At 44.8% G+C, this 16817-nt stretch overlaps 1 protein-coding gene across 1 annotated transcript in view; it reads right to left on the bottom strand.

The window, feature by feature from the left end:
* LOC311034136 (uncharacterized protein) overlaps positions 1-16817 on the bottom strand; it is a gene marked incomplete at its 5' end in the record, with an annotated part of 210172 nt that overhangs the window by 102311 nt on the left and 91044 nt on the right. The window contains one exon of the mRNA XM_084041883.1: positions 3042-3314. Coding sequence (XP_083898009.1) covers positions 3042-3314 — 273 coding nt within the window. The remainder of the gene's footprint in view (positions 1-3041; positions 3315-16817) is intronic.

Genomic DNA, 16817 nt, shown 5'->3' with positions numbered 1-16817 from the left:
TACTGTGTAGTATCTAGGTTTATATATCTATGAATGTACTGTGTAGTATCTAGGTTTATATATCTATGAATGTACTGTGTAGTATCTATGTTTATATATCTATGAATGTACTGCGTAGTATCTAGGTTTATATATCTATGAATGTACTGTGTAGTATCTAGGTTTATATATCTATGAATGTACTGTGTAGTATCTAGGTTTATATATCTATGAATGTACTGTGCAGTATCTAGGTTTATATATCTATGAATGCACTGTGTAGTATCTATGTTTATATATCTATGAATGTACTGCGTAGTATCTAGGTTTATATATCTATGAATACACTGTGTAGTATCTATGTTTATATATCTATGAATGTACTGTGTAGTATCTAGGTTTATATATCTATGAATACACTGTGTAGTATCTATGTTTATATATCTATGAATGTACTGTGTAGTATCTATGTTTATATATCTATGAATGTACTGTGTAGTATCTATGTTTATATATCTATGAATGTACTGTGTAGTATCTAGGTTTATATATCTATGAATGTACTGTGTAGTATCTAGGTTTATATATCTATGAATGTACTGTGTAGTATCTATGTTTATATATCTATGAATGTACTGTGTAGTATCTATGTTTATATATCTATGAATGTACTGTGTAGTATCTATGTTTATATATCTATGAATGTACTGTGTAGTATCTAGGTTTATATATCTATGAATGTACTGTGTAGTATCTAGGTTTATATATCTATGAATGCACTGTGTAGTATCTAGGTTTATATATCTATGAATGTACTGTGTAGTATCTAGGTTTATATATCTATGAATGTACTGTGTAGTATCTATGTTTATATATCTATGAATGTACTGTGTAGTATCTAGGTTTATATATCTATGAATGTACTGTGTAGTATCTAGGTTTATATATCTATGAATGTACTGTGTAGTATCTAGGTTTATATATCTATGAATGCACTGTGTAGTATCTAGGTTTATATATCTATGAATGTACTGTGTAGTATCTAGGTTTATATATCTATGAATGTACTGTGTAGTATCTAGGTTTATATATCTATGAATGTACTGTGTAGTATCTAGGTTTATATATCTATGAATGCACTGTGTAGTATCTATGTTTATATATCTATGAATGTACTGTGTAGTATCTAGGTTTATATATCTATGAATACACTGTGTAGTATCTATGTTTATATATCTATGAATGTACTGTGTAGTATCTATGTTTATATATCTATGAATGTACTGTGTAGTATCTATGTTTATATATCTATGAATGTACTGTGTAGTATCTATGTTTATATATCTATGAATGTACTGTGTAGTATCTAGGTTTATATATCTATGAATGTACTGTGTAGTATCTAGGTTTATATATCTATGAATGCACTGTGTAGTATCTATGTTTATATATCTATGAATGTACTGTGTAGTATCTAGGTTTATATATCTATGAATGTACTGTGTAGTATCTAGGTTTATATATCTATGAATGTACTGTGTAGTATCTATGTTTATATATCTATGAATGTACTGTGTAGTATCTAGGTTTATATATCTATGAATGTACTGTGTAGTATCTAGGTTTATATATCTATGAATGTACTGTGTAGTATCTATGTTTATATATCTATGAATGTACTGTGTAGTATCTAGGTTTATATATCTATGAATGCACTGTGTAGTATCTAGGTTTATATATCTATGAATGTAGCTTGTTGTCTATAATTACTAAAGAGACGTTTATGTTTTGCTTAAATGAGCTTGATAATGGAAGTTCCATCAGTGAATATTTAAAGTCAAACGCTCTTCCTCTAAAACACCTCAGAACAGAGGAGAGGCTCTACTCGTTAATAATAGAAGAGTCATCAACAAAATGATAAATGTAAATTGACTGAACAATCACCATGTCCATACATTCACACATTGAGCTGCTTTGGGCTCAATAAGTTAAAAAATAGCAGATGTACAAGCCTGCAGAGTGGCACAAAGTCACGCACTGGTAGATCTGCTATGTTTGAGAACCACTGTTCTAATTCCTAAGAGTTTTCTGAAAAACCTATGTTGCTAAATATAACTCAAATCTAAACTGACACAGATTCTTTCCTGGTTTTAATGGGTTAAAGTAGACATTGTCAAAGGCAGGTAGTGTTTATAGAGGAATCCACAGAGCGCTCCCCTGGCGTAATCATAGAATGCACAACACAGCAGGACAGAGTCCTGCACGGGTCCAATTTTGAGAACCCGCGCCCGCCCCGCCCGTCAATAATCAGATCCGTAGACCGACCCGTCACCCGTGATTATTTCACAATACGAAACAGACCGGCCCCGCCCGTCAAATAAACGACCCGTTGTCCGCACGTTTACCCGTGATTACATGAGTAAAATGTAAATCCTATTGAAAAGTGTGTTGAAAAAGATAGCAGCCTTCAACAACAGCGCTACATTCAGTGGTCAGGTTCGTACAGACATCAAGTGAAGACGGAGGAGCGAGCTTAAGCCACGCGCGCGAACGCCCATCTACGCAGCACACATGTGTCGTTGTTTACGTCGTCAGATATTTTTAATTTGAAGGTTTAACAGGATGTTCAATGTGTTTTTGTGAGTTAAGAATGACTGACCGGCATTCTCCTAGTTGTGCTGTGTTAAGTTACACAAGTGACGTTGTTTGGGCGGAAACAGTGCGCTCTGATTTTCACAATAAAATGATACCCGCCCGCGGTTAGTTCAGTACCGCCCGTCCCCGTCCCCGTGATCTTATCTAAGTAAACATTTCAGCCGTTTTCACCCGTCAAACACGGGTACCCGTCGGGTATCCGCGGGTACCCGGCCTGTTGCAGGACTCTGCAGCAGGAGTCTGACACTGCAGCGCTCTGTGGATTCCTCTATAGACGTTCCTCAAGGTGTTAAGAGTAAAACATGTAAATTAATTATCCTACCTGAGATGTAACGTGTCTCAAGGTGTTAAACAGTATAATAGTGTTTATAGAGGTTAAACAGTGATGTAATAATGAATTATCCTACCTGGAATGTAACGTGTCTCAACAGTGTGGTTGATGTGTGTCAGGTGAACTCTACAGGTCACATGACCTGCTGTCCTCACTGTCACATTCCTCTGGACATCATAACAGTGTGGAGGACGTGTCTCTGTCACTGAGGGTCCAGCAGAGAGGAGGGTTCCATCACCGTCCAGCCAAGACATCTCAGGTTGTGGATACCAGCAGCCAGAGTCACATGACAAAGATACACCACCGTCTGTTGGTCCATTTGAAGAGATCACTGGATGAGACCCTGACCCTGTAAAAACACATTTATAGAGATCACTGACCTGTAAAAACACATTTATAGAGATCACTGACCTGTAAAAACACATTTATAGAGATCACTGACCTGTAAAAACACAAACATTATTAAGTGTATTCTGTGACTGCTGGCACTACACACTGTACTCTGTTATTGTCTACTGATAGTATGGACTGAATTAGACACTGTACACTTTACACTAGCAGTATACACTACATCTAACCATAAACACTGTTTATGGTTAAGCTCTGCTCTATGGAGGCCTTCAGCTCAGCTGCTCCTGGGCTGTGGAACAGCGCCCTCTCTGACCATCTGAGAGCACCACAGTCTGTTGACTCAAAAACCTTTCTTTTTAACAAGGCATTAAACTAGATGGACTTATTGATGCCTTTGTGTGTTTTTAAACGTTACACTTTTTCATAGCTGTGTATAGTTGGGGAGGGGATCTCTTACCATTCACCAGATTTTTTATTTTAAATCTATTTTCTTCTTTAATGCCATGTAGCACTTTGAGATATGTGTCAAATATAGTGTTACAAATTAAATGTATTACTGTTTAATATTTAGTGTTTACTGTGTACTGACATTATGTTCATTACATTACAGAGCATTTAAACATAATATTTAGTGTTTACTGTGTACTGACATTATGTTCATTACATTACAGAGTATTTAACTATAATATTTAGTGTTTACTGTGTACTGACATTATGTTCATTACATTACAGAGCATTTAAACATAATATTTAGTGTTTACTGTGTGTACTGACATTATGTTCATTACATTACAGAGCATTTAAACATAATATTTAGTGTTTGAACTGATTGATTGATTTTTGAACTGTTTGGTTGCTACTATATATGTCTATGAAATTAATTCAAGGACCCCAAAGGAAACAAGTCCGCAAGGACTTTTTTGGCCGGACGTTTTAGACAAAAGCATTATAAATGTAACTGTGTTGTTTTACATTCTTTTGCCTAATAAAAATTTCAATCAATTTCAATCAATATTTAGTATTTACTGTGTACTGACATTATACACTGTATTCAACCATACTCCACACTATGTGCTAGTTTGATATCAAATTAATAATCACTTTTATAGTATTGACTTATTTTGATTTATAACAGGGTTGTCTACCCAGGGTCCACAACTTTAGAAGGCAGTCGTAGCCACTTGTTATATAATCTGAAAAATCTGACTGATACATCTTGATCACATGACTTCAGAGATAATGTGTAGCGATTAGTAGAGAGTTTTAGAACCCCTCCCCCCTTAACCATGTGAACCCCAGCATCCCTATTCTGGGGGGAACGTTCGTCACAAATGGCAGATCTACAAGCTCACAATGCAAGCAGGCATGGTCTGAGTCACGTCTGCTCTGAGCTGATAAACCTGATTTATACTTCATTTCATGACAACAATATAACATGTCCAAGCTCACAGCGGCTTGCTGGTGCCACGCTCTATGAGCTTATAGATCTGATATTTTCTGTGAGCACCACCATCGTACAGCGAGGCATGACTGCAGTAACAGTGTTTTAATGGCAATTTCATCGGCTCCAAACAAATCAACAAAACCCACCTATGCATCCAGACTCATAGTTGTACTCAGGCATACAGAACACATTGTTCACACAGTAACTTGAAGTTTTAGCTTGCAGGTTTACTTATCCCAGAAATGTGCATAGAAACAGATTATTCCTGACATAGCATTGTTCTCTGGTGTGTGGCTCTGGCACTGTGCTGTGCTGGTAAACAGCCTCTGTCCACCCAGGTGCAGCCCTTTACCAATCACCCTGACCTACATACAGTATGCCCTTTCTGTCAATCAATTAATTAGGCCTGGAGAGGCGTGCCCTTGGTGATCACAAATCATCTACAATATCATCTACCAATAATCTATCAAAACTAACAATGACAAATAATAACAACTAGCCTACTATAATGATAATTATAATAATACTAATAAAGTAAAACAGTGAAATGGCTTCTACAAGTGTGACTAATCCTTTACCATGGAAGGGAAGTCTTTCCTTGTCTAAATACCTTACATTATTTTATTTGACATGGCATAAGGTAGAAAATGATTGTTCAAACAAATCAAACACATGCTGAACAGAGTTATGTTATGGTTTGGTTGTTAGAATGCCATTTCTACAGTAAAGCTCTGAATCACACACGCACGCACGCACGCACACACACACACACACACACACACACACACACACACACACACACACACACACACACACACACACACACACACACACACACACACACACAATCTTATTTATATAATGAGCCATTAAATCTTACCAACAAGGAGCTGGATCAAACTGTTGCTGCGTAGGGTTGGTGCAGAACACGTGTAGGTCCCCTCATCTGAGAACTTCACCCTGGTCAGTTTCAGTGAGAGGTTCCCATGCTGCAGCTCCTCAGCAAACAGGGATGTCCTCCGTTGGTACAAGGGGTTCACAACGTCAGTGATGTGACGTCCATCTTGGAGGAGAAACACAAACTCTGGGTCTAGGTCAGGTCTGGTCCACTCCACTGTCTTCCTCTCCATGTTGACAGCAGGTTTAATGTGACATGGAAGGATCACATCATCTCCCTCTCTGACCAGAACAGGCTGAGACCCGATCACCTGTTGTCCTTGAAACGAAACCAAATAAAACTGCTTTAGTGGTGATAATAATCTTAAAATATTCTTTTAGTTTAGTTTACTTTAGTATGTATGCTGTTAAGTGTTAACATGTCATCAATACTATCTTAGTATGTTGTTCAGACCAGTGATGCTCAACCTTTTCAGGTCACAACCCCCATAATAATCATATTTGAACTGGGGACCCCCCAAAATAATCATATTTGACCTGGGGACCCCCCAAAATAATCATATTTGACCTGGGGACCCCCCAAAATAATCATATTTGAGGCATTACGTTTTGTTTGACTCAGTTCCACAGAGTCAAATTGTGAAAATAGCAGATCTACAAGCCCACAATGCCTCGTAGATCGTCTATTTTCATTTTTTTCCCCTTTTTCTTATATATTATTATTAATATTTCGCAACTTGGCAACATTTTATACTATAGTTTGTTGGTTATTTTTGACACAGTAAGGATCTTATTTTCTTCCTTTTTAAAATTATTTTAGCGGAATTAAAAAGGTCTTTGAAAGTAATTACATTGTAACTTTATAAATGTGCAGATACCCTGTGTATATACACTTATACTTTTATGTTGGTTTGTTTACTGTTTACTGTTTAAAGTGAGAAAAACAATGTTGCACATTAAGCTAATCATCTGGGGACCCCCAAAATATTTGAGGAGACTGGTTTAGACAGATTGAAGGTTTAATGTTACCTACTATCCTACTTTGTAGCACTTAATTGTTTTCTTAAAACTACCTGACCGCCTGCCTAGTTTTACCACGGTTTTCCGTTTACTACTCACTATGGGATATCAGCGCCCCCAGGCGATGTACAGAGCAACACACACGCTCCCGATGCCAATACACTGATTGGCTTAGGGTATGTCACGAGTCCGGAAGACCCGGGAGTACAAAAGCTCCACGTGACATAGGCTCTTCCTCTTTTCACCACTCTGCATGCGAATGCGCAGACAGCTATCACACACAACAGTTAAGTAAAAAGATTTTTTCGACGTAACCCAAAGCGGGAATAAGGAGTATTCCCCACGGGAAAAATCTTGCTACTTATAAGTCATCTCCCGAGACTTATGTAAAAATTTTCCTGAATTATCTTCTAAGTGTTTTCATTCATTCTTGGTCTGTTTTGAAGAAACGCCGGTTAGCGGCTATGTAAGCTAACCGAGTTGCTAGGCTAACGCTAGGAGCTAGGCTACTAGCTAGGCCTTTAGCCTGTTGTTTTCCCAGACCGAGGACCAAGATGGAACCACCGAGGAGTGGCGGGTTCGCGGACAGCGACCTCCTCGTCGCCGCAGACGACCCCCACCGCGTCTGCATCCACTGCTGGGGGGTCGATCACGCGTTCTGCGCCGGGACCCACCCGGGCGAGCCAGATGCGTGCCCGAACTGCGCGATGTTCACCGTTCCTCAACTCAACGCTCGGCTTGTCAGGGCTAGGACCCTAGTCGGCTGGACTAGACGAGACAACGGTGAGGCCTCAACCGAGGAAGAGATCCTCGATCCTGTGGCGGCTGGTTTCAACGAATGGCTAGCCTCACTAAGCAACAGGTTGTTAGCAGCGCTGTTCTAGCTTAGCTTGCTCTCTAGGACAACACCAGCTCGTTAGCCTCCTCTGGCCGGCGTCTGTACCACGAAGGACGAGACTATACGCCGACATCCAGCGTGAGAGCTCCTGGATGAAGAACAACCGCGAAAAGATTCATCGGGTGCTTTGAGACACATAAAACGTTTTCATAAGAGTATGTTGAACTGTTTATGCTGTTTCCACTGTCTCTGTGCTTTATTTTGTTCCATTAAAAATTCCCAAAATACACAAGCACAATATCCAGCCCCGGTCAGGAGGTCACGACAATAGGGGTCCCAGGGGGTCCCCGGGCGTTGATGGCCTCCTCTAATAAGCCCATTGTGCCCATTGTGCCTGTCAGGCCTGACTTGACAGCATGATAGACACTAATGGGATACTTCTCTGCCTGTTTTCAACAACTGTCGGGGGGCATCGACTCATTGGGATCACTAGGTGGTCCCCGTGTTGATAACCCCCCCTTATAAGCCCAAAGCGCTTGGACTGTCCCTTGGCGACTTTCCAAACGCTGCTGGGATACATTGTAGACATGCTTGAATAAAATGCAGGTAATATAAACCTTACTAGCTGGTCAGCTGAAAGCTAAGTGCTACCTGTAGCTAGAATAAGCTAAGCTAGGCTAAGCTAAAGGCTAAACTAGGCTAAGCTAAAGCTAAACTAGGTAGCCCGGCCACGCCGGTTTGTACCCTCTGTCCACTAGGGGGCACCAGAGCGTCACTGTGGGACGGAGGGTTCACAAATGGCCGCCGGGTCAAGGGTCGGACCCAGTGACCCGCTGTGTTTACAATCTGTTGAGTACCGTGTCACGCCAGCCTCTGGGGGGCGACAGAGCGCTTCCTTCAGGGAAGGCGGCTCCGTCGCCTCCTCCAGCCAGGCCAAGGGGCCTAGATAAGATGGCGACGGACTTTGTAAACACCAAGGGAGCAGCGTGGGATGCTTCCGTACTCAGTCACGTGACCCCCACGCGCTTACCGTCAGGACCAGCGCTACTTCCCTTCACTGTCCCTAACGGTGGATTAGGTGTCGACGTCACCTGTTTCCATGGAAACGGATGTCAACGTCTCCTCTTTCCTGGTGAGTTAGCCGTCACCAGCTATGGTACATGCTAGGTTAGCATAGCCTCCAGTCTGGCTGCTGTTGTTTCACGTAGCGGCTAACTAGCCTCACTAACATCGACACAGTTAAAGAGCAGTGTTGTTTTGGTGCAGCGCTTAGCCAGCCCCCCCCTAAACACAACGCTGCGGTGGCCATAGCTCTTGGTTAGCCAAACAGCTTCAGGTAGCAGCTAAAGGCTTAAAGCGACCTGTAGCTAGGCTAGACTAGGCTAGGCTGAGCTTACAAGCTAAGCTAGTTAGCCCTTTGTCTGCACTACCACGATGGAGGCTCCGGTTCATCGGGTGCTTTGAGACACACATAAATTGTTTTCATAAGAGTATGTAAAACTGTTTATGTTGATTACACTGTCTCTGTGCTTTATTTTGTTTCATTAAAAATGTCCTAAAATACACAAGCATATTATCCAGCCCCGGTCAGGAGGTCACAACGCTAGGGGTCCCAGGGGGTCCCCGGGTCGATGGCCTCCTATGGACACAGTTAAAGAGCAGTGTTGTTTTGGTGCAGCGCTTAGCCAGCCCCCCCCTAAAAACAACGCTGCGGTGGTAGCTCTTGGTTAGCCAAACAGCTTCAGGTAGCAGCTAAAGGCTTAAAGCGACCTGTAGCTAGGCTAGACTAGGCTAGGCTGAGCTTACAAGCTAAGCTAGTTAGCCCTTTGTCTGCACTACCACGATGGAGGCTCCGGTTCATCGGATGCTTTGAGACACACATAAATTGTTTTCATAAGAGTATGTAAAACTGTTTATGTTGATTACACTGTCTCTGTGCTTTATTTTGTTTCATTAAAAATGTCCTAAAATACACAAGCATATTATCCAGCCCCGGTCAGGAGGTCACAACGCTAGGGGTCCCAGGGGGTCCCCGGGTCGATGGCCTCGTATGAGCACTTTGTGCTTTGAGACACACATAAATTGTTTTCCATAAGAGTATGTTAAAACTGTTCATGCTGTTTATACTGTCTCTGTGCTTTATTTTGTTCCATTAACAATGTCCTAAAATACACAAGCACATTATCCTGCCCCGGTCAGGAGGTCACGACGCTAGGGGTCCCAGGGGGTCCCCGGGTCGATGACCTCCTATGAGCCGTTGTGCCTGTCAGGCCTGTTTCACAGCATGGTAGACACTAGCGGACGCCACAGTACGAGTCCACTGGACCGCGTGGCGACGTCATCGGTCCCAGTGGAAACGGGCACGTTGTCCACGGGACTGATAACAGCGGCGCCCCCTCCCGACTCGCTCGCTCGGTGAGCAGCTTTTGGGAGGGTTGCAATCCGAATCTGTTTACTTTCCCAGTACATCAGCGTTGCACTGTGTTTTTACTGGTTAAGCTCAGTACAGCAGTAACACACTGTGGTTGTACTGATCAGCTCCCCTGAACAACAACAACAACACATTGTGGTTGCACTGGTGTGTTTTCCATATGCCTTGTGTTACTTCCTATGTCTGACGAGTGTTTCTCTCTCATGCGGAAGATAGAAGCAGCCTTGACTCTGAGAGAGGAGGCCTCTCTCCTGAGCAAGGGCGTCATCAGAGAAATATCTACAAATCAGAACCAACTGGGGTTTTCTGTTCAAAACTTTTTTCTGATGAGAAGAAAAGGGGGGGGGGCGTACGGCCCTCTCTGAATCTGAAGGGCCTCAACAAGTGCCTAATGGGTTCCTTTTCAATGTTGACGACCGTGAAGCCGTTGCGAACGGTACGTCAGGGGCACTGGTGGACGGGCATCGACCTCTAGGTTGCTTGCCTCCACGTTCCAATCTGGCCTCCACACAGAAATTTCCTGCACTTCGGCTACAAAAGGGAAGTGTACGAGTACATGGTTCTCCCTTTTGGTATGTCATTGAGCCCGCGGGTGTTCGTAAAGTGTACCAATGCGGCCATTGCTCCACTACGGAGACAGGGAATCCGTCTGTCGACCTACATCGACGTCTGGTTAATAGCCGCGGGCTCGGAGGGGGAGGTGGCGCGGCACACGGCCGTGGTCATCTCCCACCTGACGTCACTGGGTTTCACAATCAACGCCCAGATGAGCGTTCTGGTTCCGTCCCAGCGGGCCACCTTCTTGGGGATCTCGCTGGACTCGAACACGCTCAGGGCACGCCTATCCAAGGAGAGGATAGACAGCGTTTTGGCTTTGTGAGGTCTTTCCGCCAGGGGCGTCAAGTTACTTACAAACAATGCATTTAAGCGGTGGGTCTTCTGGCTTCGGCCACTCACTTAATCCGCTAAGGCAGGCTCTACATGGGACCTGCTCAGAGGTGGCTGAGGGCTCTTCGGATCCCGCCCACCTCAGGTCGTCGCTCAGTGACGGTGTCTCCATGGTGCATGGAGGCACTCAGACCATGGTCACGAGCAACCTTTCTGTCCCAGGGGGTCAGTATAGGAGCTGTGATTTCGTGTTGGACGGTCTAACCCGCAGATGACGCTATGGTGCGATTCACGACTCGCATCCATACAGGCGTCTCATGTGCCGGGCCTCCAGAACCGCGGAGCGGACCTGCTGTCCAGAGGCGGTCTCCGTTACGGAGAGTGGTTTTCGATCCGAAAGTGGCGGACCAAATCTGGTGTAGGTTTGGCCGCCCCCAGATCGATTTGTTTGCTTCCGAAGAGAACGCGAAGTGTTCTCGTTTTTTCTCAGTGAAGGCGGGGGACCGCTCCATGGGCATGGACGCCTTGGCACACAGTTGGCCGAGCGAACTGCTTTATGCCTTCCCGCCAATGGAGTTGATCCTTCCTACGTTGGAGAGGATCAGACTCCTGGGTTTGTCGGTGTTGCCGGTGGTCCCAGCGTGGGGCACGTGGAGATCGGAGATAACTCCGCTCCTTTAAGACGTGCCTCTGGCCCTCCCTGTCCTCGTGGACCTGCTGCGGCAGGGAGGGGACGAGGTGTCCCACGGACGCCCTCAGGACCTAGACCTGTGGGTTGGCCCGTGAAGAGGGCAATTTTGAGCTCGTGTGGCCCCCCCGCTGACGTGGTGGCTACCATTCAGGGCGCGAGGGCCGTGTCCACGAGGAATGCTTATGATGTTAGATGGAATATGTTCGCATCTTGGTGTCTGGAGCAGTCACCGGTGGTGATGGCTTTCCAGGCCTCGGTGTGTAGCATTCTCACTTTCTACAAAAAAGGTTAGCCCGGGATTTATCCTTCTCAGCAGTAAAGGTGTATTTAGCGGCCATTTCGGCTTGCCACGAGGCGTTCGATGGCAAGACGGTGGGCCAGCATCCCTTAGTGCGCCGGTTGCGGAGCCAGGAGAGCTAGACCGGTTAACAGGCCACTGTTCCCAGTCTGGGATCTGACGGTGGTGCTGGATGCACTGTGCCGTCCCCCGTTCGAGCCTTTTGAGTCTGCTGATTTGAGGATCGTCAGTCTCAAAACGGTCCTCTTGGTGGCCCTGTTTACGGCTAAACGGGTCAGCGACATGCACGCGCTCTCGGTGAGTCCGGAGTGCATGAAGTTCCTGAACAACGACAGAAGGGTTTTGCTTAAACCCAACCTGACGTTCGTTACAAAGACCGGGGTGGTGGCCCCAGACCCGGTTGAGTTGGTGGTTTTTCATCCGCCTCCCTTCGTTTCGGCGGAGGATAAGCGGTTGCATTGTCTCTGTCCAGTGAGAGCCCTGAAGCTCTATTGTCAGAGGACAGCGGCCAATCGTTCATCGACGCAACTCTTTGTCTCTTTTGGCGTGGGGGTTCAGAGGAAGGCGGTCACTAAGACGACGCTTTCTAGATGGATCCGAGATGCCATTAAGCTAGCTTATGTGAGCAGTGGGGCCCCAGTCCCGGGGGGTCTGAGGGCCCACTCTACTAGAGGCATGGCTGCGTCCTGGGCTCTCTACAAGGGAGCTTCGATCCAGGAGATCTGTGCAGCGGCAAATTGGTCGTCTCCTTCGACTTTTGCGGCCTTTTACAGCCTGGACGTGGCGGCGGCGTCCTTGGCGCGCGCGGTCCTAGGCGTAGCAGATGCCTCCAGGCCAGTGAAGGGAAGGGAGTAGGCTTGGGGCTTTTCTCCCTATCTCTCGACTTCCTCTGGGGTTTCCATGAGACCAGCTGGGCTGGCTCCCAGGAGATGGGGCCCTGTTCCTCATATTGAGTTATGAGGCAGGCCTGTGTCTGCCTGTTAGTAAATAGGCGGACTCTGGAGCCTGTCAGGGCCTAGTCTTTATTATCTATCCCGCGCCCCAGGGTTGGGGGCGCCCGTGGGGCCGTAGGTCACGTCCGTGTGGGCGGGACCTAGGGGCTGAGGGGCGTGCGGGCCTGTCAGGGTTGTGTGGCTCATTACCTCAAGGGGGGTTTATGAATCCCATAGTGAGTAGTAAACGGAAAACCGTGGTAAAACTAGAGGTTACGAATGTAACCCCGGTTTTAGTAGGTTTGGAGTTTACTACTCACCAGACACCCCTTTCTGTGCGCATTTGGCATGCAGAGAGGTGAATGTTAAGAGGAAGAGCCTATGTCACGTGGAGCTTTTGTACTCCCGGGTCTTCCGGACTCGTGACATACCCTAAGCCAATCAGTGTATTGGCATCGGGAGCGTGTGTGTTGCTCTGTACATCGCCTGGGGGCGCTGATATCCCATAGTGAGTAGTAAACTCCAAACCTACTAAAACCGGGGTTACATTCGTAACCTCTAGTTATTTCAATAGAGTTTATGTAGTTTACTCTGTTCTTGTAAGCCACAGTAGATAAGATCACCTAATGCATCTAAACAACTAAATCAAATCCAGCTAATACCCAAAATAGAGCTGTGAGACTAGCTCTGCATTGCTCATTTAGGACCGGTAGGCTATTGAAATAATGCATAATTAATTGTCATAGATGAGAGTTGGTGAGAGACTTGCTTGTAGCTTGATTCTTTAAAAAAAGAAAAAACGTCTATTGATAACGTAAACCTGCTTATCTCTCTTTTAACCTCAGTTATTTTGGCAAATAAACTCGTATATGTACTTTTGACCTCATTGTTGAGTTGTGTTGGGGGTTTAAAGAACAGTGGGTTATATATCACCAACAACAAAGCAGCATGCTAAAGCTATGTTAAGTTAAACAAGAATTAATTGGATATTCATCCAATGTGAGAGTGTGTGTGAAATATATCAACCAATAACTCATACCAATTATCAACAACGTTTTAGAAACAGGGACAAACAGCAACCACCAGTCTTTAAGCACCTATTCATACTTGACGTAAGACCCTTAAAGGATGACTTCACCCATTTTCAACCTATCTTCATATAATAGGTCCTCACTAATACTCATGAGATATGAAAATCGGTGAAGTCGTCCTTTAAGTAAGCATAAGGAACGGAGGGGGGGACCAAAAAGGGGAGGGGGGATGTTTGTCCGTCGATTATGTCATCCGTCAGGTTGAGCTCTGAGCTCAACCTGACGTACGTTCACTGCTTCCCTCTGGAGGATGAATAGCCTCTTGGCCCTAATCACGCATAAGAAACGTCTCAAACTATGAATGCACTGAATGCACTGACGTAAAGAACGTACCAGGGGACGCCCACATTCCATTCAGGCTTTCTAAAGGCAGGTACACACTGCAGGATATTTGGTCCGATTATGCTGTCTGGGACCTTTTTTGGCGCTTGCCGACAAAGCCCCCGATCTGACGCAGATCGGGCTGTGATCGGCGAGGTTTTGGTCGCTGTGTGTGAAAGGCTCTGCGAGAGACGAGACGGCTACGATAATTACGCTCGGCGATGGCTTCCCGACCGTTTTCAAATATCTACCAGGTTAGATATTCGGCTATGTCCCCGACTGGACATGACACAGTATCATACAGTATGAAAGGGTCTGAGATAAATCTGCAAGGAGATCTGCGCCACAGCCAGTGGCGGCGCGTCCGGGGAGGCCAGGGAGGCGGCCGCCTCCGGGCCTGCGACCCTGGGGGGGCCGGGCCGTCAGATCACATGGACGTGCTCCGCCTCTCCGCCTCTCATTTAAAGCATTATCATCATTAAAATAATATTGAAAAATAAGAATTAAACAAAAAACAACATAACCCTAACCAAACTCTACCCTAAAACCGAAATAAAGTGACAAAAAGTCCCCCAAAAAGAGACCGAATCCGCCCAAAACCCGCATTTGTTTTTGCGCGTGCGTGCATGCGCAGGGGGGGCCTGATCACTGTGCTGTGCCTCGGCTTTGAGTTGTTCCGCCACTGGCCACAGCCAATGAGAGCACATTACAGCAGCCACCATGGCTAGGAGAGGATCAATGGACCTGACCAAACAGCAACAAACAGACCCTCCCCCGCAATATTACCGTCCAGTCCTGTTTTAAGTTAAACATTATAAAACTGAATGAGAAAGAGAGTGTGCGTGAGCAGCGTGTCTGACTGTCTGTCACAGTCTAGCCACTGGAACCCGTGATTTTTTTTTGTTGTTGCCAGATTTTGCGAGAGAAACAAGCAACCAGATCTATGAAAACAAGCCCAACAAAAGCGACTACAGGGCAGGCCACATGAGCACTTTAACCCTATATACAAATACATTGCATATTTGAAAATAGCCGATCTACAAGCTCGCGTTGTAGATCGGCTATTTTCAAAGAAGAAAATCTTGAAGTAAATTGAAAATTGTGGAATATTTTCCAAATCCACACAGATCTTGTATGGGGGTCTATGGATAAATATTAATTTGGGGTCCTTGCCATGAAAATGTTTGAGAACAACTGGTTCAAACAACATTAGGACACAAGGCCAAATAAGCAAGCACTTTCAAGTAACTTTACAGAAAAACAATCCCTTAAAGTCGCTTATAATAAGTGGACATGGCAACACTGCTGAGAGAGAGAGAGAGAGAGAGAGAGAGAGAGAGAGAGAGAGAGAGAGAGAGAGAGAGAGAGAGAGAGAGAGAGAGAGAGAGGGGCATATACCATGCAGATGTGACTTATAAGGGCCCAAATGTGTTCTATATACCATGGGAGACGTCGATTAAAATGAATTGGAATAAAAACAAATGTATGTATTGGGTCTGACTCTGGATAGCATCCTAGTGAACTATCCTACAGTGTGTAATCCCTGGTCGGGGATCAATCTATAGTGTGAACCACAACGATATATGACAGCCCATTTCAAGAAATAAACTCCTGCAGTGTGTAATGCTTAACGATCAGATGAATCCCCGACCACTTTACAAGTCCTACAGTGTGTACCTGCCCTTAGAGAGTGTTACACACTCTCAAAAAAAACACTTGTGGACACAAATCCTAATTCAGGTGCCCAGTCTTCCTAGTGCCCACCTTTCATTGTGCCCACTTGTTCAGGTGCCCAGTTATCTCCAGATTCTCCACTCCTAAGTGCCCAATCGTCCAGGTACCCACATGTCCCTAGGCTAGTGCCCACCTTTCACCACTCTACCTATTGCCCAGTTATCTCCACCCCTAAGTGCCCACATGTCCCAGTTATCCCGGTGCCCACCTTTCCTGGTGCCCACTCTTCCCCAAGAGCGGTGTCGCTGTGCAGAGACGCAAGCCACTTGACACACCGCAGCTAAACCACAGACGTGTATAGTTGCGGTCCCAACCGCGCAGACGTGTATACACCCCTTAACAGACAACGACACACTGATAAGAACCATATGTGCGCAATGAAACCCATTCTATCAGGTCTCACTAGGACGCGCCTCACCAGCCAACACACAAGAGGGGGTTGGGGTGTGCTGAAACCTCTCATTTATACAGTCTATGGCTGAAACCAGCGCAATTACCTGCTCCATTGGCAGTCAATTCATCAAACAGAAAGATATAACAGGACTTTTCTGTTTCATGAATGGTCTAAGCTGAAACTTAAACGAGATAAAGTTGCGGATAACTTTGTACATTATGCATCATTTTGATATGACTGACTGGGACATATTTATTTCAATGTCTTTGAGTAACTGAGACACAAAGCAGAGGGAATAGGACTATAGTTTAATTTACCAAAAACAAACTTTTATCAAATACATAATTACATTTTATGAGGGAGGGAGAAAAACATTTCTAAAGAAAGAAGAAAACTATAAGCTGAGAACACAATAGGCCTACTGCGGGCCTACTTTAACACAACTTACAACCCCGCCCTTATTGTTATCATAACTTCATAACTCAGTAAACTCACACACAGTGTAAATAACATTTAAAGTTA

The sequence above is a fragment of the Gymnoscopelus microlampas genome (assembly GCF_963454915.1).
Source record: "Gymnoscopelus microlampas genome assembly, chromosome: 18".
Taxonomy (NCBI): Eukaryota; Metazoa; Chordata; class Actinopteri; order Myctophiformes; family Myctophidae; genus Gymnoscopelus; species Gymnoscopelus microlampas.
Note: the sequence above shows the minus strand (reverse complement) of the source record. Positions and strands in the feature narration are given on the sequence as shown.